At 41.9% G+C, this 26,548-nt stretch overlaps 1 protein-coding gene across 3 annotated transcripts in view; it reads left to right on the top strand.

Annotated features, from left to right (window-relative positions):
* The window catches only part of LOC124774980, a 186,252-nt gene that overhangs the window by 135,415 nt on the left and 24,289 nt on the right, over positions 1-26,548 (top strand). For all 3 annotated transcript variants that reach the window (XM_047249723.1, XM_047249721.1, XM_047249722.1), the window contains one exon: positions 26,303-26,423. In XM_047249723.1, the coding sequence (XP_047105679.1) occupies positions 26,303-26,423 (121 nt within the window). The remainder of the gene's footprint in view (positions 1-26,302; positions 26,424-26,548) is intronic.

Below are 26,548 nucleotides of genomic sequence, written 5' to 3'. Positions count from 1 at the left end.
TTAGTGTCTCTCTTCATTTAAACAATTAAAAAATACCTTCCCTAATGTTATGGTATCTGCAAATCTCTTTATGCTCCTCCAAACAGTCATTAATATTAGCATAATAAAGAAAACAAAAGTGGAGGAGGAGGGGAACCAAATTCGAGGATTGATTTAGTCATTACTTTTTTATTAGGGTGCCTAATGTTGATTAGCACAAACCATAAAATGTTTTGAGTTGGAAATGCCAAATGTGTTTTGAATGGTACAATCCCCACTTGAAATCTGATCCACTTAGTCCCGCGCTCACTCACTTTTACTCGTGCATACAAATATGAGTTGGGAGTCTGAATCAGTAATCCTGAGTATACACTAAAATTTCCTGCCTAACAGTTCAGGCGGATCAAATGCATCACAGAATTCCAAAACATATATCACATACATGTCATTGTCAGTTAGTTTAGGGGCAGATTAGATGGTGAACAGGTTGCTCTCTGTTGTATGAAGCATGCACATTTAAATATGGTGTACTGAAATTTGTGCATCATAAGCTTTGGACACTGGTAGGTTCTTTGGCTAGACGAATCTGTGTGTTATAAAACAGTGCCCTATCCAGAGACAGACTAAAACTACTCCATTCCACCTCAGTGGCAAGGAGGAAGAACTCCGCAGTTCCATTGGCTCAGCACACAGTTGCTCAACACCACACACTAACCTCCAGCCCTATCTCTCGAACAGCAACGTGTGCGGGTTATGCCACAATATTTTCCGTGTAGGCATCTTCAGCTGCTGTATATGTGGTATACACTCCTGGAAATTGAAATAAGAACACCGTGAATTCATTGTCCCAGGAAGGGGAAACTTTATTGACACATTCCTGGGGTCAGATACATCACATGATCACACTGACAGAACCACAGGCACATAGACACAGGCAACAGAGCATGCACAATGTTGGCATTAGTACAGTGTATATCCACCTTTCGCAGCAATGCAGGCTGCTATTCTCCCATGGAGACGATCGTAGAGATGCTGGATGTAGTCCTGTGGAACGGCTTGCCATGCCATTTCCACCTGACGCCTTAGTTGGACCAGCGTTCGTGCTGGACGTGCAGACTGCGTGAGACGACGCTTCATCCAGTCCCAAACATGCTCAATGGGGGACAGATCCGGAGATCTTGCTGGCCAGGGTAGTTCACTTCCACCTTCTAGAGCACGTTGGATGGCACGGGATACATGCGGACGTGCATTGTCCTGTTGGAACAGCAAGTTCCCTTGCCGGTCTAGGAATGATAGAACGATGGGTTCGATGACGGTTTGGATGTTCCGTGCACTATTCAGTGTCCCCTCGACGATCACCAGTGGTGTACGGCCAGTGTAGGAGATCGCTCCCCACACCATGATGCCGGGTGTTGGCCCTGTGTGCCTAGGTCGTATGCAGTCCTGATTGTGGCGCTCACCTGCACGGCGCCAAACACGCATACGACCATCATTGGCACCAAGGCAGAAGCGACTCTCATCGCTGAAGACGACACGTCTCCATTCCTCCCTCCATTCACGCCTGTCGCGACACCACTGGAGGCGGGCTGCACGATGTTGGGGCGTGAGCGGAAGACGGCCTAACGGTGTGCGGGACCGTAGCCCAGCTTCATGGAGACGGTTGCAAATGGTCCTCGCCGATACCCCAGGAGCAACAGTGTCCCTAATTTGCTGGGAAGTGGCAGTGCGGTCCCCTACGGCACTGCGTAGGATCCTACGGTCTTGGCGTGCATCCGTACGTCGCTGCGGTCCGGTCCCAGGTCGACGGGCACGTGCACCTTCCGCCGACCACTGGCGACAACATCGATGTACTGTGGAGACCTCACGCCCCACGTGTTGAGCAATTCGGCGGTACGTCCACCCGGCCTCCCGCATGCCCACTATACGCCCTCGCCCAAAGTCCGTCAACTGCACATACGGTTCACGTCCACGCTGTCGCGGCATGCTACCAGTGTTAAAGACTGTGATGGAGCTCCGTAAGCCACGGCAAACTGGCTGACACTGACGGCGACGGTGCACAAATGCTGCGCAGCTAGCGCCATTCGACGGCCAACACCGCGGTTCCTGGTGTGTCCGCTGTGCCATGCGTGTGATCATTGCTTGTACAGCCCTCTCGCTGTTTCCGGAGCAAGTATGGTGGGTCTGACACACCGGAGTCAATGTGTTCTTTTTTCCATTTCCAGGAGTGTATTTCCATTACGTACCACCTACCTCTTTGCCCTGCAGAATGCCCCGTTAAGTGGGGAAGAATATTCTGTAAAGTTTGGACTTAATCTGCTGGGTACATGTGATGGATAACCTGTACTGCACTTAATAGAGTTCAGCAGTGGCACGATTACACTTCATCTGCTCGATTGCCCCCGATTCTGTATACATTTTGTGACTGAATACAGTTATTAATTAGATAAGTGACTGTTGATGATAAATTCCTCATACACCTCTGAGCAGGCAGTGGAAGTCCCTTCGTGAGACCCATTAGTGTGAACAACGTAGTTACTGTGGCCACCTAAAATTTTGTGTAACATCTAAAATGATTCTCGGTCTTGTCGACCATTATGGTGAACAACACTTCTTGCTCAAATTCAGAAATATGGTCAACACAAAATGTCTTTGTCTGTAGCTTATCATAAATATTAAGTGAAATTATTCACAATTTGTTCATGAAGATTAGCTGCATTGCATGCTGATCAGTATTGGAGCTTCATGCCAAAGTGAGCAACTTTATGGGGTGCCAGTGATAAAAACAAAATCTTTTTGGTGAAAGGAGTCCACTCGCCAAAAAGCAGAAGCACCGAGTTTTCAATAAACACACGCAAAGGAAAGAAAACGCAGTAGCTTTTGGAGTTATCCTTTGACAGGGTAGATACATAAAACATAAAAAACATTTTTTTGTTAGTCGGTGGATGAATAATCTGAAGCTAGTGAAACCAATATAATTATGGTCTTGCGTCTTCAACCGTAAAGATTTTATATGCTTAACGTCAAATATTTAATGTGTTGACTCATTTGTAAAGCAGTCGGATGTTTGAAGCTGTTTCATATATTGGGGCTGTGGAGTAACTGGTCAAATACTAATAGATGTGAAGTAATGAAATGATTGTGTTCACCGACAATGGCAAAATTGTAGGCTAGTATGAAACTGTGTGCACATGCCTGTGTTCCTAGCTATGTGACCTGTGTGAACTCTTATCAGGCAATTTGTGTGCCATATATTCTTATCATTTAATGATAATGCCCGTGGTGAAGGAACAAATCTTCCAAGCTGTTGCACTGAGAAAGAAAGCACACACTTGCAAATAAGATAGCAAATTGGAAAGTAGTGCTACAGTGATCAACATGTAATATGTTTATCCTCTGCTCCCTACTGCTTCTACGTACTGCAGCAGGATTCTAATTTTTCATACCACAATTTTCCCTGTTCATTTGTACAAGATTGTAGATAAAGGAGGCCACTGACTTTATAGCTGGCCCATGTTGGAGGGTACCTTGTACTACTACTACTACTACTACTACTACTACTGCTGCTGCTACTACTCATTCCCTTTGGTGCTCCATATGCTGAAGTGCTAGGGAAAAAATGACTGTCTCTGTGTCTTCCTGTGAGCTCAAATTTCTAATATCTTGTCTGTGTGGTCCTTAAGCAAAATATATGTTGACAGCAATAGAATTATTCTGCAGTCAACTACAAATGTTGGTTCCCTAAATTTCTTTAATAGTGTTTCCAAAAAGAATGTAGTTTTCCCTCCAGAGATCCCCATTTGAGTTCATGGAGCAGCTCCATAATACTCATGTTGATTGAACCCACCAATAACACACTTAGCAGGATGCCTCAGAATTTCTTTGATGTCTTCCTTTAATCCAACTTGGTGGGGTTCCCAAACGCTCAAGTAGTATTCAAGAATGAGTTGCAGTAGTGTTCAGTATAGTGTATTATAAAGATGAACTGTTTCATATTGCTTTGCAACATTATTCCCAGTAGAATTTTGGTGTTCAGTTCCCATTCGAGCTAGGCACATGCAGTACAAAGCTTTTGGTTTAGCTCGGAACAGTGGCCATTTGTACAGCCATTCGAACAACTATCACCTATGTTACGTTATATTCAGCAAAGTTTGAACGAAAAATTGGAGCTGGGCCACCAGCATATCGGATTGTGGTCTGAGATAAGTTTTAAAAAAAAGTTTCTTTTGTAAAAAAAAAAGCTTGCTTTAATTGTATTCCACATCGAAAAAACAAGGAATGTTTCTTAAGTGCGTCACTTTTCTGTTTGATCTGCGCGAATCATTTAAAATTTTGTAACATACATACACATAATTAATGGCCACTGCATTGTTTCGTGAAAGCTTTATCCTTTGCCATGATATAAGCACGTGGTTTGCAAGACTATGAAAAAAGCCTAGTCAACAAAAATATAAATTAGCAGCCAAGCTATGGTGGTCTTATGAAAAAAAATTATGGTATAGTAAAAGTTGGGCAACAGAATGAAAGTGCTCCTGTCATAGCACAAAAACGGCCAATTATGTCCTGAATAGAATTAGGGATTTAAAGAGGGGGAACTAGCTTTTTGACTTATTTGGCAGCTTCAGTGACATTTAGATCAAAACATCTTGACATATTCACACCATACTTACGCAGCAGTGAGCTCTCTCAACTGCAAGGCACACCAGCACTGTGCAATTTATGTGCTAAAGTCTCTGATCCTGTGCCCAAAAATTCATCAAATTTGCCAGCCATAGTAAATAATATATGTCATCATGTGGTTGAAGAGAATACATGTAATAGCTAAAAAAGTTTTCCTGGGGGTGAATTTGTTCCTAGAGGGACGCTGGAACAGTTTTGCATGAATATGCCACAATATTTTATTTAAATGTGTCTGAAGCTGCCAGATAAGTCAAAGAGCTAGTCCCTATCTTTTACACCCCTAACTTCACTCAGGACATATTCATCCTTTAATGTGCTACAATAGGAGCATTTTTCATTTTGTTTTAATCAACATGACTGTGTCAAGCACACCACTAACATTATGTTTGAACATTAGAGGACAGTTTTTCCTACACATCTGTACTAACTTACCTAATAAATATTGGAGAACCTATTCCAGATGATTGTACTTCATTAACAGTTTGCAATGGGGCACAGTTTCAAATGCTTCCCGGAAATGTAGGAATATGGAATCTGTCTGTTGCCCTTCATCCACATTTTGCAGGATATCATATTGTGGGGTAAATAATCAGAATGGTTGTTACTTCATTATGTTGTTATGAAAAGACGCTTAAATTGTCTGTGCCTGCTTTACACGTACCTACGCGATTTACAACTTTTTTTGCGATCAGCCAGAAAACGATGGAGAACGTACTGACCATAATTTCAGTCTGCAAGACAATGTTACTTTTTGTACTCATTGAAAGAAAATGTTCCTACTTGTGTTCCTATTTGCTGCGCAAGATCAGAAACTATGACTATAAATAAAAGTTTTAACAAGGCTGATATATTCAGTCAAAGTTCACAGGCACAAAATATAAGTCTTAATTCTAGCAGATATCCCTATCAGAAACAGCATTATTAACAACAGTTCAGAGGTTACCTCTATGGGATGTTCCAAATAAAATTGTCTATCACCAAAATTTTAATTGCTTGCCTTAAAAGTGGAAAATAATGTCACACCACGTGCCACATGGTTTTGTCAACATTGCGGGCAGCACCCAAACAGTTACTTCCATGAAATCTATGTGATCCAGGACACTGTCCAGCCCTTGTGAGTTCAATTCCTACTTTTACTGAAAATGATTTTGGTAGCCACCTGGTTCTGATGATGTCAGAGGCACAGTGCATGCAGCTGTTTGACTGACAAGGAGATGTTGAGCTCTTCGTGTGAAGTGTCTCCTCTTGTCTCTCTGGCTGTCGGTATATATATAAAAAAAAAATTTGAGGGAAACATTCCACCTGGGAAAAATATATCTAAAAACAAAGATGATGTAACTTACCAAACGAAAGTGTTAGCATGTTGATAGACACACAAACACACACACAAAATTCAAGCTTTCGCAACCAACGATTTCCTGATGAAGCAACCGTTGGTTGCGAAAGCTTGAATTTTGTGTATGTGTTTGTTTGTGTGTCTATCAACATGCCAACACTTTCGTTTGGTAAGTTACATCATCTTTGTTTTTAGTATCATTTAAATGGCCCTTTCTTGGAAATGTAATAATTAATTTGTCATTTAACAATGTGCATTCTTCTTAATATTTTATATAAATGATTAATGGAAAATCTCATATTAAGATGTGAAACAAATACTAACAAAGAGATAGAGGGGCTGGCCAGTACTTACCTCAGCTCAATACAGCCGATAGATAACACAAAACAGAACAGAAAATTTACATTCCTAATTTTCGGAACTTTGTTCCTTCATCAGGGAGGAGAGAGGGCAAAAAAAGGGAAGAAGGTAAAGTGGATTCAGTTACTCACAACCCTGGTTATGAAGCAACAGGGAAAGGTAAACAGGGAAGGTAGTAAGGATGGAGGCATGGTTGTCAGAGGGAAGCCAAAGATATTCTACTGTTAAGTACTGTGCCAGCTTCAAACCAAAGAGGATGCATACAGAAGTAAAAACGGTATATACTATATACCTCTTTACTTCTGTATGCATCCTCTTTGGTTTGAAGCTGGCACAGTTCTTAACTGTAGAATATCTTTGGCTTCCCTCTGACAACCATGCCTCCATCCTTGCTACCCTCCCTGTTTACCTTTCCCTGTTGCTTCATAGCCTGGGTTGTGAGTAACTGAATCCACTTTCCCTTCTTCCCTTTTTTCCCCTCTCTCCTCCCTGATGAAGGAACAAAGTTCCGAAAGCTAGGAATGTAAATTTTCAGTTCTGTTTTGTGAATCTAACAGTTGTACTGAGCTACGGTAAGTGCTGGCCAGCCCCTCTATCTCTTTTTTAATATTTTATATAGATAGTTAAGTTTGCTTTTTAGCTATTGATACGGTTCTAGCTCTACTGCATTTAAACCTTCTGGCTAGAATTTTTGGAACAAAACTGACAGTAGAACATGACCTATGAACTGCCTCTTTAAAAGTCATTGTATTTGTGGTTATTTACAATACATTGTTGAAAGTTGTTACTCACCATATAGCGGAGACGCTGAGTCGCACATAGGCACAACAAGAAGGCTGTCAAAATAAAGCTTTCAGCTAGTAAGGCGTTCATCAAACTGCTATATGGTGAGTAGCAACTTTCCTTTTCACAATAGAGTCCGTCCTGGATTTCCATTGTTTGATTTGTATTATAGCATTATTGTAATAGCGTGCTGTAATTAGAACTATTACAAATACAAATGATGTACTGAAGCACATACAATGTTTGGAAAAATTATTTTAATTTTTAATTTTGCTCATAGAGTAGGGTGCAGTTCTGTGTCTGTTAAGCACAGGTGCATTATGACGACGACGTGCTGGTAGTAGTGAACTGGGGTACGTCCCAGCACTCTCGCTAACCTCTGTATCTCTTACAATGGTACAGCATTTGTTTCACCTCGGTATGAGAAAAGGGCAAGCTTACTATATTTGAACTTTTGAGTATTCTCAACAATTCTGCAGCAAACCGACATTAAGGATATTGGTTTGTAATTTTGAGGGTTTGCTCTGTTACCATTCTTATAATGGGAGTCATTTGCTCTTTTTTTCCAGTCACTTGGGACTTTGCGCTGAGAAAGAGATTTGCAATAAATGCGAACTAACTGGGGCTAACTCTGGAGAGTACTGTCCGTAGAACAAAATTGGGATTCCGTTGGGACCTGGTGACATTTGTTTTCAACTCTTTCAGTTGCTTCTCAAAGGTAGGGATGCTAATTTCAGTATCCTCCATACGGGATTCTGTGCAACAGTCAGCTTTACCCGTATTATAATTACCATCATCACGGGTTTCACCACCCGTTTTGAAAAGCAATTTAAATTTTTTTGAGTCTTAGTTTACAAAAAATGACATTGTTGAATGGAGGTAGCCAAGATTGAGTAATTAAATGTACTAAAAGCTCTTTCAGTAAGAATTAATGTTTTGCAGGATTTATTAATGTGCCAGTAAATCAGATCCAATTATATTATTCACTAAAAATGCAATGATCTGAATTTTAATGAATTGTGTCAGTATGATGGCGAGTGGAGATGGATCATGGTAGATAAGCACTGAACTGTTTGGTTTGCCTCTTAAATTTTAGGAGGGTTGGCAAGAGGCAGATGGGTAACTACGGAACTTCACGCAAGAATCACTTGCAGATAAAAACAAAGATGATAACTTACCAAACAAAAGCATTGGCATGTTGATAGACACACAAACACACACACACAAAATTCAAGCTTTCGCAACCAACGGTTGCTTCCTCAGGAAAGAGGGAAGGAGAGGGAAAGACGAAAGGATGTGGGTTTTAAGGGAGAGGGTAAGGAGTCATTCCAATCCCGGGAGCGGAAAGACTTACCTTAGGGGGAAAAAAGGACAGGTATACACTCGCACACACGCACATATCCATCCACACATACAGACACAAGCAGACATGTCTGCTTGTGTCTGTATGTGTGGATGGATATGTGCGTGCATAAGGGTAAGGAGTCATTCCAATCCCGGGAGCGGAAACACTTACCTTAGGGGGAAAAAAGGACAGGTATACACTCAGCAAATCCTTTAGCAAGGCAATGTTCTGTAATTTTGAGAGCTGAATCTCGCAACCCTAGCTCTATTACATTGTAGTTGTAAGGCTGAGTAGATTGGAAAACATTATTTTTTTTATATATATATATATATATATATATATATATATAAATTATAATAGAAGGAAACATTCCACATGGGAAAAATTATATATAAAAACAAAGATGAGGTGACTTACCGAACGAAAGCGCTGGCAGGTCGATAGACACACAAACAAACACACAAAATTCAAGCTTTCGCAACAAACTGTTGCCTCATCAGGAAAGAGGGAAGGAGAGGGGAAGACGAAAGGAAGTGGGTTTTAAGGGAGAGGGTAAGGAGTCATTCCAATCCCGGGAGCGGAAAGACTTACCTTAGGGGGAAAAAAGGACAAGTATACACTCGCACACACGCACATATCCATCCACACATACAGACACAAGCAGACATAAGTCTTTCCGCTCCCGGGATTGGAATGACTCCTTACCCTCTCCCTTAAAACCCACTTCCTTTCGTCTTCCCCTCTCCTTCCCTCTTTCCTGATGAGGCAACAGTTTGTTGCGAAAGCTTGAATTTTGTGTGTATGTTTGTGTTTGTTTGTGTGTCTATCGACCTGCCAGCGCTTTCGTTCGGTAAGTCACCTCATCTTTGTTTTTATATATATATATAATCATAGAGGGAAACATTCCCACTTCCTTTCGTCTTTCCCTCTCCTTCCCTCTTTCCTGATGAGGCAACAGTTTGTTGCGAAAGCTTGAATTTTGTGTGTATGTATGTGTCTGTTTGTGTTTCTATCGACCTGCCAGCGCTTTCGTATGGTAAGTCACATCATCTTAACTACAATGTAATAGAACTAGGGTTGCGAGATTCAGCTCTCAAAATTACAGAACATTGCCTTGCTGAAGGATTTGCTGAGCTGAAGTCTGAGGGTGAAAACAATAAAACATGTAGTAAATATAAAAAATTATATTTATTATTGCTAGTTACAGCTTTCAATGACCTTTTGCTATGTTATGAAAGTAGATACTGAATATGCAAAGACACCACTGCAAAATATATAGTTGCCAATGCACTAAAGAATGATGTCTGAAGATGTCCTTGTAAGCCGAAAACTGGTTAACAATAAAAGTAATATTGTAGAACAAAAGCAAACTGGTGCTTTTCATTTATCACCTTTTGTTAACTTTAACCGCAGAAATGAGTCCGTAAACATAGAAGCTTTGCTTCACTTTGTGATAATTCGTAAGTTTTATTTAGTTTACTGACCTCTTCACATAAACTATCTGCGTCAGTATCTTCTTCAATACCACTACCTTTGATGCTTGTACGTATCTCTAAGTTAGATATGCTTATGACATATTGTACACAGTAAAATCAAAATGTAACTGTGTTCAACTCTGCAGTTTGACTAATTAACAGATGTGCAATGTAGTTTGGAGATGGCAGCTGAATGGAGAAAAAGAAAATGACAGACGATGGCCAGTTAAGTTCATAAATGCATCACGTGGCACCTGGCAACAGCACACCACATTTTTCTTGATTTTATTTTGTCAATAAATAAATTAGTGATTTTGATGGAATTCTAAAAATAGCAAATCACTCGTACTTCAGTACAGAAAATGGGCCCGAAATATCGAACAGTTGGTTCAAAATCCGAACACCTGGCAACCCAGAATAGAATGCTTAGTTTATAGGAATTTATCAGCTGTTTTGTAAACTGACCTAAGTATAACATATATTCTATTAATGATATGGTTATAATAGAGGGAAGCATTCCACGTAGGAAAAATATATCTAAAAACAAAGATGATGTGACTTACCAAATGAAAGTGCTGGCAGGTCGACAGACACACAAACATACACACAAAATTCAAGCTTTCGCAACAAACTGTTGCCTCATCAGGAAAGAGGGAAGGAGAGGGAAAGACGAAAGGAAGTGGGTTTTAAGGGAGAGGGTAAGGAGTCATTCCAATCCCGGGAGCGGAAAGACTTACATTAGGGGGAAAAAAGGACGGGTATACACTCGCACACACACACATATCCATCCACACATATACAGACACAAGCAAGGAGTGGATGGCAATTTTGTAAGAATCTTGAACTATGGCAAGTATCCATGTTCAGAGGAATTTATTTTCACCACCAATATTTATTACAAACATCTCATATCTTAACAAAATCATATTCACTGTTGAGATACTCCAGCCAATGTTATTTATATATTAGTAAAGAAATAAGCAAAAAATTTCATTCTTGCAGCAATAACTGCACTGATTGAGATTATTTCCTCTTGATGCCACTATATTTAGAAATGTTTCAGACTGGTATGTAGTTTCTCATTTTATTTCAGAGTCCAAAACTTGAAAGCAGTTATTCCGAAAATACATTATACTGAAACTCTTGACACTGATAATGGTTGGATAACATTTTAGTTGTGTTACCTTGTGACTGTCTCTGTGGGTGAGGGGAAATGCTTCATCTCCCAAAAATATGTAAGGTGCAACAATGTCAGAAATTGGTAGCTATTCTTCCAGTAGCAATTGCAGTCTCTCTGAAAAATCTGTTTTTCTCAGTAGCTCACTGTAGCTTTCTTTTCCATAAGCACTTACATCAACTACTCAGAATTTATAATATGAGCCAGAAATAGACAATAACACAGAAACAAAGTTTAGTTATAGTACATACTACCAGATTTGGGAGGCTTTTTTTCTAATCTTTCTGTCCAAACTTTGACAACAGTATGGAAGCTCGCCATTTTGCAGATATAATTATTGTTATTATTATTATTATTATTATTATTATTATTATTATTGATATTGTGTATTTTTTAAATCCTCCGTGCTTTAAAATTTCAAACACTTTCCATGAAGGACCCAATGGTCTTTCTTGTCTCTGAAGCTTTGAATAAAGATAGTGGTATTTCTCATGTATAAATCATTTTCTATAAATTTTATTAAGAGATCTTTTTTCTTTTCTTTCTTCTTTTAACTTTGCAGTCAATTTCTGATAACAGGCAGATGTTTCCACCAAGCAAAAACACACACACTCTGCGTGAGCCTTTCCGAAACTAAATTAATTATATTTGTGCTTTCTACTCTCAATGCCGAAGACACCCCTTTTGTCACGAAACAAGTACTTGTGGCATGCAAGCGAGTACTTGTGGCAAGATCGCTGGACACAGAGCAATTGGCCACATGGTGACAGTTAATTAGGTCATAGCCTGATGATGATGAAATGCCTAATTGTGAGAAGTTTCTTGACAGTTAAAAATTGTATTAATGTGTGATTTGATTAATTTATTCGTCCAGGGATTATCTCACAGTGATAATATTTATCATAATAGAATGAAAATAAACAGTTCAAAATGTTGTGGAAAAGTTCTTGTAGAATGTAAATACTTCTAAATTAAGGAGACCACTTACCGAAGCAGAAGTTTTGTGTTGTTGTTCTTAGGCACACAAATGGAAAGAAAGTTTGCTAGCTCTAAGAGTTGACAAGGTAAACTAACAGTACCAATGCTATTTTTTGGCAGTTGGGCTGGTTGTAATGGGAATAGTTTCGGGTGAGGTGTGGTGGGGTGGGTAGGAGGAGAGGGTGACAGAGGGAAGGGGGGGGGGGGGGGCAGGTGGCTAGTGGCTCGAAGGGAAGTGGCCAGATTGCTGGCTAAGAATGTACGAAGGAGGGGTGGCAGGTATATGGCCTGGGATAATCGTAGAAAGCAGTGGGAAGTGGCACACGGTGTACGACAATGTGGGGACAAGAAATGGGAGGGGGTGACAGGACACAAGAAGGAGAAACAGTTGGGTGGAGGGCGTGAGGCCAGTGTCTCACACGAGATTGAGGCCAGGATGATTACAGGAGCAGACGATGTGTTGTAATGATGACTCACATCTGTGTAGTTCAGAAGTACTAGTGGTGGAGGGAAGGATCCAGATGGCTCAGATTATGATGCAGCCATTGAAATTGAGCATTTTCTGCTCAGCTGCATGTGGTGCCATCAGGTGGTTGGCTTTGCTCTTGGCAACGGTTTAGCAGTGGCCATTCATTCTGATGGACAGCTGGTTTGTGGTCATATTGACGTAAAAAGCTGTGCGGTGTTTGCAGCAGAGTTGGTATATGATATGGCTACATTCACAGGTGTCCTGGATGCCTCTATGAGGTAGGATAAGTCCATGACAGGACTGGAGCAGGAGAAGCTTGGTGGGTGGATTGAGCAGGTCTTTCACCGTGGGAAATGACCTCAATGGCAAGGGGTGGGAGTGGATATGGCATATGGATGGGCTAGAATGTTGTGTATGTAGGGTGGGCAACAGAAAATGCCTATGGGAAGAGTGGGAAGGGGTCTCAGATAGGATGTCTCTCATTTCAGGGCAGGATAAGAGATAAAGCCTTGGTGAAGGATATGGTCCTGTTGTTCCTTTCCAGGATCATACTGGGTGATAGTTCCGGGGCTGGTGGGAGGATAGGGGGTGAGTGAGGATGTGACATGGATAATTTGTTTTTAAACTAGGTTTGGAGAGTTCTGCCTATCTGTGAAGGCCTTCGGAGGCACTCAGCATACTGAGGAGGGGAGGTCGCCTCGCTGCAAGTCCATTGTCCACAGGGAGCTAGGCTTTATTGCAGGGATTTTTTGTTGTGGAAGGGTTGGCAGCTGTCAGAATGCTGGTGCTGTTGGTGTTTAATTGGCTTAATGTGGACAGAGGTGTGGATGGAGCCATAGGGAGGTGGAGGTCAACTTCCAGGAAGGTGGTGTGTTAAGACGAGGAGGGCCACGTGAAGTGGATGGGAGGAAAGTTGTTGAGGTTGTGAAGGAATGTGGACAGGGTGTCCTGGCCCCGAGTCCAGTTCATATCAGTGAACCTGAACCAGACTTTTTTTCCGCAGATTTGTCTGTAAACCTTTCCTTCAAAGGAAAAGTAGTTGTGGCCCAGGATAAGCTGGTAAGGTGTAGAAGGAATGAGATGGATTTGGAGTCAGAAGGACTTTGGGAGAGGTAGTGTTAGATAGTGGCAAAGTCATGGGCATGAGGGGGGGTTTCCTCCTTTCCTACGTGTGATAGTAACCCAGGCATGATATCGTCACACCACAAAACCATCCTATTGCTCCCAGCACAGTTTCTTCCCATTTCACTCCACAAACACACCCTGTACTATCCGGTTTTCCTTACAACCACCTAACGCTCACACTCACCCACTTCCTGTTTGCTAACGTCACCCCCACTCCAAAGGACACTGCTCTATCTCCATTCTGTAGTTCAGAAAAGTATCCCTTTCCCTGGCTAAAACCCTGTCCTACATCCTCTGCTTTAAATGCTGACTCGACTGTGGAATCCCTTCCAAATGGCCTAACCGTAAAAATCCTCTTGTCTAATTACGCCTCTCATTTCAGAATGAGCTTCATCTTTTCAGTTTCTGCCAGTCCCCCTATTCCTAACTAACCTTACACTGCAAAAGCACCTCCTATGGCACAGGCATCCTAGAGCCACCTCTACTCCCACAACAAGATAGTGTTGCTACACCGTCCTTACTACATAAATAAAATCTTTGAAAAAGAAACACTTGCACTCAAACGCCTGGAAGAGTATTCCAGGCACCACATCCATTAATTGTCCAACCTGTTAACATCTTACTCACAGTGAAGCCCCTCGTCAACAGCTCATAACACCCAGATTGTGCGTAGCTGACCCCTTTAATTTACCACCTCCTCCAAAACTTCCACCCGACAACCCACAAAACCCAGGATCCAAAAGTTTCTGTTCTTCTAGAACACGTAACCTTCAGCCCTACAACCAGTTTAAACCATGCTGAATATGTCAAAGATTTCCTCTTCCTCCCAGTCCCTACATTTGAAACACTTCTTTGCCACCAATCCCTCCAACCTTAGCCAACCTAATCCCAATATCGAACAATGCCTCTGCCAATTCATATCACAATCACTCCACCTTGCCACCCCCACCACCCTAACTGACCACTTCCTAGTCAGCTTCCAAGAATTCCTTACTTCCAACTTAGCCTCACCATTCCTCTTCAGGTCTCTTCCTAAAAACGATAACCTATCGCCAGAATTTAATAGCCATACACAGCTTGAAAACAGATCCAGATCTGATCATCATCTCAGCAGGTAAGGGCTCCACTACTGTCGTGATGTAGTTCACAGAGGCTGGTCGATGAACTGTAATAATACTGTACCGACAGCCATTAATTTGGTATTGTTTCATTAGGAAGCCAGGTTCTACATTCGAGTCACATCCTCTTCAGGACTGCCGCATAAATGACACCAAGTAACAGTCATGCAAGTGTAAGACGAGGGGTGCCAATATTCATATGCGGTTCTATAGATATCTTTACTTCACAAGCATATTCGTGCACAAGCGAACTGTCGAAGGCTGTCTGAGAATGGCGGCTGTCGAAGACTGTGACTGAGACTGGCAGTGTAGCTGCTGCTGCCCACCCTGTATCATAGCAGCAGAGGATGCTCATAGTTGGAACTGCTGAAGGTGTGGCTCAGCAGGCGTGCCATAATTGACCTGCCAGGTCCCCACACGACTGCTGTCAGCGTCTGTCTGAAATGTTTCTGTTGCCAACTGTGAGACACTGGTGAGGGTGGTATCAGACTGTGATACCACACTCCTCACTCAACCACCACCCTGCACACCCACCACCCTGCACACCCACCACCCTGCACACCCACCTTCTACATGCTCCCCATAATCCACAAACTGGGCAATCCTGGACACTGCATTGTAGCTGGCTATTGTGCTCCTACTAAAGGAATTTCCACTCTTATATCCCAACATCCTTCAGACAAGGGAAGGTTAAACAAACCAGCAGCACAGCCGTGGCCATCCACATGGTGCCCTCCTATGCCAACATGTTTATGGGCCATGTAGGTATCAAGATGAAACCTTAGCCTCCCAAAATTTCAAACCCCTAGTCTGGTTCAGTTTTATTGATAATATCTTTGTGATCTAGACTCAGGGCCAAGACATATTATCCACATTTATTCACAACCTCAACACCTCTTCTCCCACCCTCCTCACATGGTCCTCCTCTACCCAACTCGCCTCCTTTCTGATGGCTCCATCCACATCTCTGTCCACAGTATACGGACTAACCACCCACAGTACCAGCATTTTGACAAGTGCCATTCTTTCCACACCAAAAAATCCCTTCTATAAAGCCTAGCCAGTGTATCTTCAGCGTCAAGAACTTCGTTTCCCAGTGTGTTGAATGCCTCACAAATGTCCTCATATACAGACAATGTCCCCTACACCTAGTAGATGTCTCATGCCATATCGTAGCACACTCCCAGTCCTCTCACCACGCCCAAGCATCAGTTACAAAGGAGTGTCCCCTTGTCATCCAATATCAACCTTTTCTATGTAGGTATGACTACCAACCACCAATCCAGCAGGATGAGTGGGCCGCTGCCAAACACATCCTCCAGTTCTGTCACAGGCTTATCCTACCCCACAGGGGCATCCAGGCCACCTGTGAAAGTAGCCATGTCATACACCAACTCTGCTGCAAACATTGCACAGCTTTTTATGTTGATACGACCACACGCCAGCTGTCCACCAAAATGAATGGCCACTGCGAAACTATTGTCAAGAACAAAGTTGACCACCCGATGCCACCACATGCAGCTGAGCAGAATGTGCTCAATTTCAGTCGCTGCTTCACAACCCGAGCCATCTGTATCTTTCCCTCCACTGCCAACTTCTCTGAACTACACAGATGGGAGTTATCATTACAACACATCCTCCATTCCTGTAATGGTCCTGGTCTCAATTGCAGGTAATCCATTATCCCCGCACACACCACCTAACAGTTCCCCTATCCTCAATCCTATCACCTCCTCCCAATTAACATCATATTTCACCTTCAGTGTGTGGTGCTTCCCACCAGCTGCTTACCGACAAACTAGCCACCTCCTCCAAACCGCTAGTCACCCACCCTCCGTTCTTCTCCCTGCCTTACGCCTCCATGTCCCTCTACCCACCCCATCTGACATATCAACCACCACCGCCACAACAACAACAACAACCAATTCACCTGCCAAAAAATAGTTTTGGCACTGTTAGTTCAGCTGGCATCGTGTACGGCATGTGTTTTACTCTAGCTCATCAAAGGATAACTCCGAAAGCTATCAAGTTTTTATTTCATTTGTGTGCCTATTGACAAGTCAATGATTCTGCTTTTAGGTGAGTAGTCTCCTTTAATTCAAAAATAACATATACAGACACACAGATCATATAAGTGTGCTTATTATGAGGGTAGAATAGGTGATCAGCAGTGGCCTTGATGATGTCCCGTCATTTGCCTGAAATGATTTAGAATAGGTAGCAGAGCAAATTCTGTCCTCCCAAATTTGAGACCAGTATCTGGAACAACTTCACTGCCTTACTCAGTTTGCTGTAGTGCACAATATTCTTTGATTTACATACACTTTACTCGAGTTTCAGTTTTACATTTCATCACTGCACACACTAAGGACATCCACTCGTGACTCCTGGACCATTAACATGCTGCTATGCCCCGTGTAACTAACTACAGTTCATTTGGAAAACTGACTTGAGGCCAGTAAACATGTGACTGAAGCTGCATGTCTTCATGGCCTCCCATTAACCCACCTGAAAAAACTTGAGTTAACATCCTCTAAGGGGAACAAGTATTTATATCAGGAGAGTGACAGCCCGTTACTATCCTGCAGTATTGATCTTGGCATATGATTTTCTTGTAAAATCCTTACATTCTGATTGTGTTTTGTAACGTGGTAGGTGATATTATCCACTCTGCCGTCCTCTAAGTAATCTTTTAACTGTGTAGTATGCATTACTTGTAAAGAAAGTTTTGAAACCGATTTATTGTAGGAATCTTTTCCTTTGCACAGGGAATTTATTATAGTTTTATTCCCCAGTAGAAAAGGCATTTTTGAATTTCTGTTTGCTTTTCCTTTGTAAATCCGAGTCCAAACTGTCTCTGGTTCATGATTAAGTAGAGAACTACTAATAAAATACATAGTACTGTTTACCCTGAGATGCAAAACACATTTTAAATGTTTTCACTTGGTGCAGTAAGGATACTCGGTTTTCAAATAAGCTGCCAGAAATAAAAAAAATTAGTACACCTGGGAAAACAACATTTAGTTTTGAGCCGATGACGGTGTATGCTACTTGGGGTGACAGTAGATATAGCCTAATGATAATCATTTCGACATAATCCGCCAGCAGATAACATAGTGGCATAGCTGCCAGAGTGCCATCTTTGTGTACCCTTTAATAGGCTATGTGCACAGCCAGAAGGCTCAGTGTGGTGCAAACGTATGAAGCAAACAGGCAACCATGCTTTTGACACACTCTACACACTCTCAAGCTTCCTACAGTGAAATGCGCTTCTTTGAAAGAGTTCAAATGGTGGCCTTCTGAGTGGCAGGATGGTGCTTTTGGAGGATTGTCATACAAGTTGGATGTGCTGCGTCAGTTGTACAACAATACTGGTATCAGTGGTCACATGGACATTCTCATACCTGCAGACAAGGTTCCGAACATCCACACAGCAGACACCCGCTAGGATTGTCATACTGTAAGGACAGAAGTGGCTCGTTGTACAGCTACCACAGCACTGATAAGGGAGCCTGTGGGCCAAGATGTGTCAACATGAACTGCTGCAAACCGGTTATTCGCGGGGAGACTACAGGCAAGCAAATCTCTAGTCCATCATCCTCTTGTGCCACAGCATTGATCTGCATGGCTTGACTGGTGCCTTCAGAGGATCACTTGGAAGATGGAATGACATACCGTGGTGTGTCATATTAACCCAGTGGTCAGTGGTACCGTGTAACTAAAATTCGTTGGGGAGCTGCTCCAAAAAAATTTTTGCCTTTGATTTAAAATTGTGTAAGAGGAATCAAAAACATGTAGTGACAAGAGCACATAGTGAAAATTATCATGACACAAATTGTTCAAAGTCGGAGATATATAATTCGTGTTATTTGGTGTTTGTGTGACCTCTAGTTAACACTGTTTATCCTTTATTTTCCATTGTCATATGTGTATCCAGAGATATAACATTCGTTAAAAGTTGAGAGTGAATATCTCATTATAAGACCCAACATTTTTTGGCGACACCGATTTGATCCTAAGATAATCGTACAACACGAGTAGTAAGACCGATCACACCGCGTGATGTGATCGAGGCTCACCCGCAGTATGGTGTGAAAGTGTAACAGTCACACAACATACGAGGGCGGTTCAGAAAGTAACCTCCGATTGGTCACAGTGCGGGTTGTGGGGGGAGTAGTGACACCATCTGTGCGTTCACGCACTCAACAGGTCAGTCGGCATCAAGCCGTGGTCGAGTGAACGTCGTACCTGCGCTAGTTTAGTTTTTGTGGCAGTTTGAAATGTGTGCTGCAATAGAAAACCCCGCCAAATGTGAAGTGCGTGCTGTCATAAGGTTTTTTACAGCCAAAGGATATTCTGCAGCAGCTATTCATCGTGAGCTTTGTGCCGTGTACGGACCAAGAGTTTTGAGTGAAGGAGTTGTCCGTGAATGGGTACGTTTATTTAAAAGTGGACGAGAAAACGTTCATGATGAAGAGAGGAGTGGTAGACCATCATTGGTGTCTGACGAACTCGTTCAGACAGTTGATGCAAAAGTTCGTGAAAATCGACGTTTCTCAATGTCGGAGTTGTCTACTGGTTTTCCATAGATTTCTAAGACTCTCTTGTACGAGATAGTGACAGCAAGATTGGGTTACCGTAAGTTCTGTGCACGATGGGTGCCCAAAATTCTTACCGACCACCACAAAACTCAAAGAATGGCCTCTGCATTAGACTTTCTGTCACGTTATGAGGACGAAGGAGAACCATTGTTAAACAGAATCGTGACCGGTGACGAAACCTGGATTAAGTACGTGAACCCTGAGACAAAAGAACAATCAAAGATGTGGGCACATTCAAATTCGCCTACCAAACCAAGAAAAGCCTCGCAAGATTTTTCTGCCAGAAAACTGATGGCAACGGTGTTTTGGGATGCCAAAGGGGTGTTGTTGGTTGAATTCATGGAACGTGGTATGACCATTAATCAAGACGTGTACTGTGAAACAATAAAAAAGTTACGACGGGCTATACAGAACAAACGCCGTGGTATGCTGACTTCCGGTATTGTTTTTTTGCACGATAACACCCGTCCTCACTCTGCTCGCAGAACAACGGCCCTTCTTGACTCCTTCAAGTGGGACGTTATCAACCATCCACCTTACAGCCCAGACCTGGCGCCAAGTGAATATCACCTCTTCATGCATTTGAAGAAATGGCTCGGGTCACAGCGGTTTGATGACGACGAAGAGCTCAAAGATGCGGTCACAGGCTGGCTCCAGGCACAAGCGGGTGATTTTTATGCAGAAGGAATTTCAAAGCTTGTGAAGAGATACGATAAGTGCCTCAATCGCTATGGAGACTATGTAGAAAAATAGTGCAAAGATGTAGTTGTAAGATGTATATATTAAAATATTTTTATTTAACTTGGTGTATTTTTTTAAATCAACCGGAGGTTACTTTCTGAACGGCCCTCGTATTTCCAACATGATTTACGTTAAATATTAGACTGTACCAGTTGCAGCACCAACAACTGCAGATGAGGTGCCAGCAAGCATGGTAGTCAGCCACACTGCCTCTATTCTGGCAACATAATCTGGTGCTTTGGTTTGGAGAACCAGTTTGTGCTGTCACTTGTTACTGCTGATGAGACCAAGTAGAGCTATGTCACATTACTAAACAAAGTGATGAGCACTGAGGTGCAGAACATTCTTGCAGCACCACCAGCTACAGAGCGGTATACAAAACTTAATAATGCATTCATTGAGTGAGATGAGAGTAATTGTTGTGGATGGAAGAACAAGGTGATCACACACTGTTACTACGTCATCTGCAAACATTGGTGAATAGCATAGTCAGCAACGACATTCGGAAAAATATTCAGTGTCATGCCTGCCATCAGATGCACAAAAGGTATTCGATTTGTGTGGGAGGATTGGACCTGCTTGCACTAATGGCTGATCACATTGTTGAAATGTGTCCATCTGCAAATGTGGTGGCTGTCAGCCTGCAACCAGGTAATACCAGCTCTTTTGCATCACTTCCAGCACAGCTGGAGAAACTCTACACAAGTTGCAGATTTGCAGGCGAGTACCAGCTGACAATGACACTGTTGCTCATCAAGAAGTCACTGCCGCCTGTCATCAGCTACGAAATTATGCTGGTATTATTAGATGGTTTGGTACAGAGGCAGGGAAGTGCAATTCACTGTGTGAAATGGAAATGCAGTGGGGTTACCTGGCCACCCGCCTTCTTTGCCCTAGTCGTGATGATTTACCATTTGTTTGCTGCCACTATTCAGACGATGAGTAGATAACATTAACCCTCAACCTCAGTCTCCGGCTTACATTTGAATGGCAGCTCATAGTTGCTGATGTGGTGCATCTGATACTCGGAGCAGACTTATTGTTATTCCTTGGGCTGCTCCCAGATACCCTGTGTCACACATACAGGACTTCACACATAATGTGAACGGTAAATGTGTCTTCTCTACGATAGATCTAGTGCGTGCATACTGCTAAATACCGGTCGCACCAAAGATATTCGCAGAACAGCCATGTGTACATCTTTTGGACTTGAATTCACCAGATGCCGTTCAGTCTATGTAGTGGCGCACAGACTTTTCGAGGTTTATGGACGAAATGACGTGCAATTTTGAATTCTGCTTTGTTTGCATCAATGAGGTGTTAATAGTGTCTAGTTCAGAGACAGTATGTTTTCAGAGTGACGGAGGTGCAGTTTCTGAGCCACACCATTAACACCTACAGAATACAGTCTCTGCAGAAGAGGGTTGAGGCAGTAGCCAGTTATCCCCAGCTGGCAACAATACATAAGTTACTTCAGTTTGTGGGTGTTATGAATTGTCACTTAATTTGAAACCACGCTTTCTTAACAGAGCCACTACATGAAATTCTACAAGGGATGCATAAATTTGGTGACAATCACAGACACCACACTGTTGACACATCCAATTCTGCAAGTACCTCTTGCCCTCACGATTGGTGCTCACACGATAGCAGTGGGTGCAGGGCTGCAACAGCAGATGAATCAATGTCTGTGGTTGTTAGCATTCTTTAGCAGGAAGCTTTCTCCAGCACAACAAAACTGGTCCGTGTATGATTGTGAACTATATGCAGAATAAACTGCCACTAAAAAATTTAGACACATGCTGGAGGGGCAGCAGTTCATCCTGATCACTGATCACTAGCCTCTTACCCACACCCTTTGACTAATGTGGTGTCTAGGAAACCTGCGTACTCGGTTTGCTAGACAAACAATTCAAACAAATCGTAGTAATGAATTTTATTACAAAATGATAATTACAATGCTTAACTTTTGCAATTAGAGATGTGTCGCAAACAAAGGGTGACATACAAAATAGTCTATCTTCTTCAGTACAAACAATTCCAAATCTGTGCTATGTAGACAGTACAAGCGAAGTAACTAGCATTGACACTGCTATTGAACTGGCCGGTCTTGAAGCTGCTGTTGAACTGGGCCGTCACCAGTCAGTCACAGCACTTATGTCCCCTTCACGTAGGGATCACTGCTGTCACGTTCTCGTCCTGGAGAGGAGTCGGTCAGTGTGTGATTGGCTGACATCTTCTCACAGCTATCTCTTCTCTATCGTGTCTGACAGGTGTGCTGGTGCTTGACTTTATGCCACAACAACAAAGGCCTGAAGAGGCTTTGCCACACCAGCTCCTTCAGTTACTTTACGTTGAGCAATTTATGATGAATATCGTACACAGTGTGGAAAGGAATGTGCCGGGTGACACCTTATCTCACAGCCAAGAGATCGCAAGCACCAAGGATTACAAAGCATTCTCACCAGCAGAACAACTCAATCCAAAATTACTAAGAGCTTTTAGCACAACCTTCTGGTCTACAGTTACAGCATATCCAGCTGTCAACAACAAATGTATGCATGTACTGTTATGTGTCAGTCCCAAGAGTATGCCCATTGGTGACAGCTGGTTTCTGCCAACAAGCTACCACTTAATTACATCAACCGTCACATCCAGGGATCTGCAGCACTACCAGCTTTTGTGTGGCAGAGTTTGGACGCACTTACATGACAAGTGTATCAATAGCACCGCCTGTCAGCACAAAAAAATTACTCTGCCTGTTCGTGCACCACTCAGTACATTTCTTGCGTAATGGACACTCTGAACACATACATCTGTATATAATAGGATATCTACCACCATCTGAGGGTTTACCTATTGCTTGAGGTTCTTAACAGATTTATATGCTGACCCAGAGGTTTTCCCCCATGACCTATATCACAGGAGAGACAGTAGCTATCACCTTTTTATGGGAGTGGATCATCCTTTTTGGATTGTCTTTACAAATCACTATGGATCAGAGCATACTGTTTGACTCATACCTGTACAAGGCTCTCACCACGCTGTTTGCTGCGAAGAGGATGAGAACTGCAGCACACCAACTAGTGACAAATTGACTGGTGGAACAATTTCATCCAGAGGTGAAGGCATCATTAAATTGCCACAATTTATAGCATTGGACAGAAACTCTTACTCACTGTTCTACTGGGCATCTGTGCATATATAAAGGAGGATTTAGAAGCCACGGTATTTGACCTGGATATATGGACAACCTATCCGCCTACTGGGCAAATTCTTTGGCAGCAGACCAAGTGATGTTATTGAAGCATTGGACTTCATTACTAAGATGTGGTCATACATACAGTAACTTCGTCCGGTAGCAAAGAGGACACAGCAGTCTCATCATCCATTTGTTTTCAGTGAGTTGTCAAAATGTAGACAGGTTTTTGTTCGACACGGCGCCATGTGTAAGCTTTTACAGCCACCCTATAGTGGACCCTACAACGTGCTTTGCAGAGGTAAGAAGCTGTTTTAAGTTAGATGTTGAAGGAATTCTGACTACAATTTCAGTTCACAGGTTTACTGCACCATCTGGTATGAAGCACCCACACAATTAAACGCGGACACACAAACCTCACTCCCCTTCTGTATCGTAGTGCAGGCACATTGCAACTGCTGTAGAGCAGTGTACTGGGTGGCACTTCAGTGGAGACATCAAGCAGGTTGTTAACTGAGTCAGGGCAACAACTGCAATTCAATTGACTATATCATTAACACTGATGGGGAAAAGGGGGGGGGGGGGTGAGGGAATACTTTAATGACAAGTACACATAGTAAAAAATTATAATGACGCAAATAGTTCCTTGTCAGAGGGGTGTAATAAATGTTATTCAATGTTTGTGCGACCCCTAATTAATGTTGCTTTTTCCTTGTTTCTATGTGTGTCAAGAGAAGTCACTCATGTTTTTCTACATCAGTTAAATATTAACAAACATCTTGTTATACAACCCAATAAATGTATGAAAATCTTGTTATACAACCCAATAAATGTATGAAAAGAAAATTTATTCAGAAACTTGATAAAATCCTGAAAGAATAAAATACTAGTAAATAATAAAAGAATAAATGTGTTTTACTTACTTTTACGTAAATTCCCACAGTTCTAGCTTGATGTATTCATCTAACAATGAAATCTATTTTTCTTGTTTTAACTAGAGTGAAAAAATCGTTAATCTTCGTCTTGATCTCTGGATGATAACTGAGTAAAATTTTTCTCCATTGAAAGCACTGCAAGCATATTTAGTCTTTCCAAATTCTTAGAAAAGTTATTATTCTGTTCAGTGTTGAAAAGCAGTGTTCTGCTTCTGATATAATCATGGGAACTGTAAAGAGGATTCTTATCAGTTTTGAACTTTCACTAAGATAATCATCTAGATTATTTTCTGAGATAAAATTCAGCAGCCCAATTAATTTGCAACATTCATAAACCTCAGATATGCAGTAGAGCACTTTTAGCCCCTATTCAAGCTTACCGTTGTCAATCGTGGAATGTATTTCAGCAGTCAGTAGTGTTTCTTCAGTAGGAAGTCCATTGTTTAAACTAGTCACACATTTCTTGTTCAACAATTCAGCAACTACTAAGTGTTCAGTGAAAAAATCTCTCTCTGAATATCACCACATTGTCTCACATTTCCCAGGTTTGTGCCATGTGCGCCTTTGAAGGATTCTAACACTTCCTTCATAGTGATTGCAGTTTTGATATTTGTTATACATTCATTAACTTCAAACACACTATTTTCCCAAGATTGCATTTGGTTGTAAATTATTTTAACATGAAGCATAATCTGACGAAAAGGACCTAGCCAAAATTTGAAATTACCATCATCCACGTATATGTTAAATGACATCTCGTTTCTTAGCAGTGACTGCCTCGTAAACAGACAGCAATGAAAAATTAATCTTTAACAATCATAGAATTTACTTCTGGGGGATGCAAGATCGTGGTTAAAGTATTCTGTAAAATAAAAGAACGGAAAAAATTAATCAAATAGAATAGCCAGAAGCAGAGTGATGATTTAATTCTATACTTAATGCATTTGAGAATGTGGCAGACAGTTTTTACACACACACACACACACACACACACACACACACACAGAGAGAGAGAGAGAGAGAGAGAGAGAGAGAGAGAGAGAGAATGAATAATAACTACCTTCCACCAGCATGTAAAGGTCGGCTTTGTGGGAGTGCCCAATGCTCTCACTCCTTTGCCCACATGGAGCTTTGTACGGGCACATGCGCACAACGGCCAAACAACACGCCACTGTAATTGTGGAGTGCACAGTTCCAGACAAAGGGTTTTGTATCTTTTTTTCATAAACTGGGGGATGGCTACTGACAATAAGCTTAAGGATTATATATTGTACAAGTATGAAGAAAGAATTAAAGAAGAAAGGATTCCTTACGTTAAATTATATCAACTAGAGACAGGATGCAGAAGTTCCACAGTGTCTGTATGCGAGCTACCACTGGCAGTGGTGCTCTGAAGGTAATAACAACAGCTGAGGCAAGAAACTTGTAACAGTGGGTACAAGTATGACTGGGAAATATTTTCACTGTTGCAGGTGTGTCATGTAATCATCTGTTCAACACAACAGTCGTACATCTATTTTCATAAATGTTAGAAGAAGAATAATTCTTGTAGAGCAATGGGGAATGGATGTGTAGTGAATTTTGTCTTGTCCATAAAAAAAAAAAAAAAATGGTTCAAATGGCTCTGAGCACTATGGGACTTAATATCTGAAATATCTGAGGTCATCAGTCCCCTAGAACTTAGAACTACTTAAACCTAACTAACCTAAGGACATCACACACATCCATGCCCGAGCCAGGATTCGAACCTGCGACCGTAGCGGTCACGCGGTTCCAGACTGAAGCGCCTAGAAACGCACGGCCACACTGTCCATAAAAAAAAAAGTGTCTTTCACCTCAGTTGTTTTATCCATAATCATTCGTTTGGTTTTACTTACCATTGCTCACCAGTTTGTCTCTGTGAATGAAGCAGCTAGCCTGTATTGGTACCTTCCAGCATTGAAAATAAAGTTGTAAATTTGATTAACTTTACATGATGTAATTATGTCTAGAATCTCTTTGCAGGTACTGAAGCGATATCGTAGACTGTGGAGAATGGACCAACCAGCAAAGAGGAGACCAAAACTATACATAGTAAATTTACAGTGGACTCCAAAAGATGATCAGGCTGTACTCAAAATAAGTGGTAGGTCTGATCCCAGATATTACTTCATACTGTATTAATAGAAGTTCATTGCAAATTTCTTGTACTTTGCACAGAGTAGTTGTGTTGGCAATACTCTTGGAAAGATCAATCAATTTATATGATGG

The sequence above is a fragment of the Schistocerca piceifrons genome, chromosome 2 (assembly GCF_021461385.2).
Source record: "Schistocerca piceifrons isolate TAMUIC-IGC-003096 chromosome 2, iqSchPice1.1, whole genome shotgun sequence".
Lineage (NCBI taxonomy): Eukaryota > Metazoa > Arthropoda > Insecta > Orthoptera > Acrididae > Schistocerca > Schistocerca piceifrons.
The sequence above is the reverse complement of the archived record's forward strand: the minus strand, read 5'-3'. Positions and strand labels throughout refer to the sequence as shown.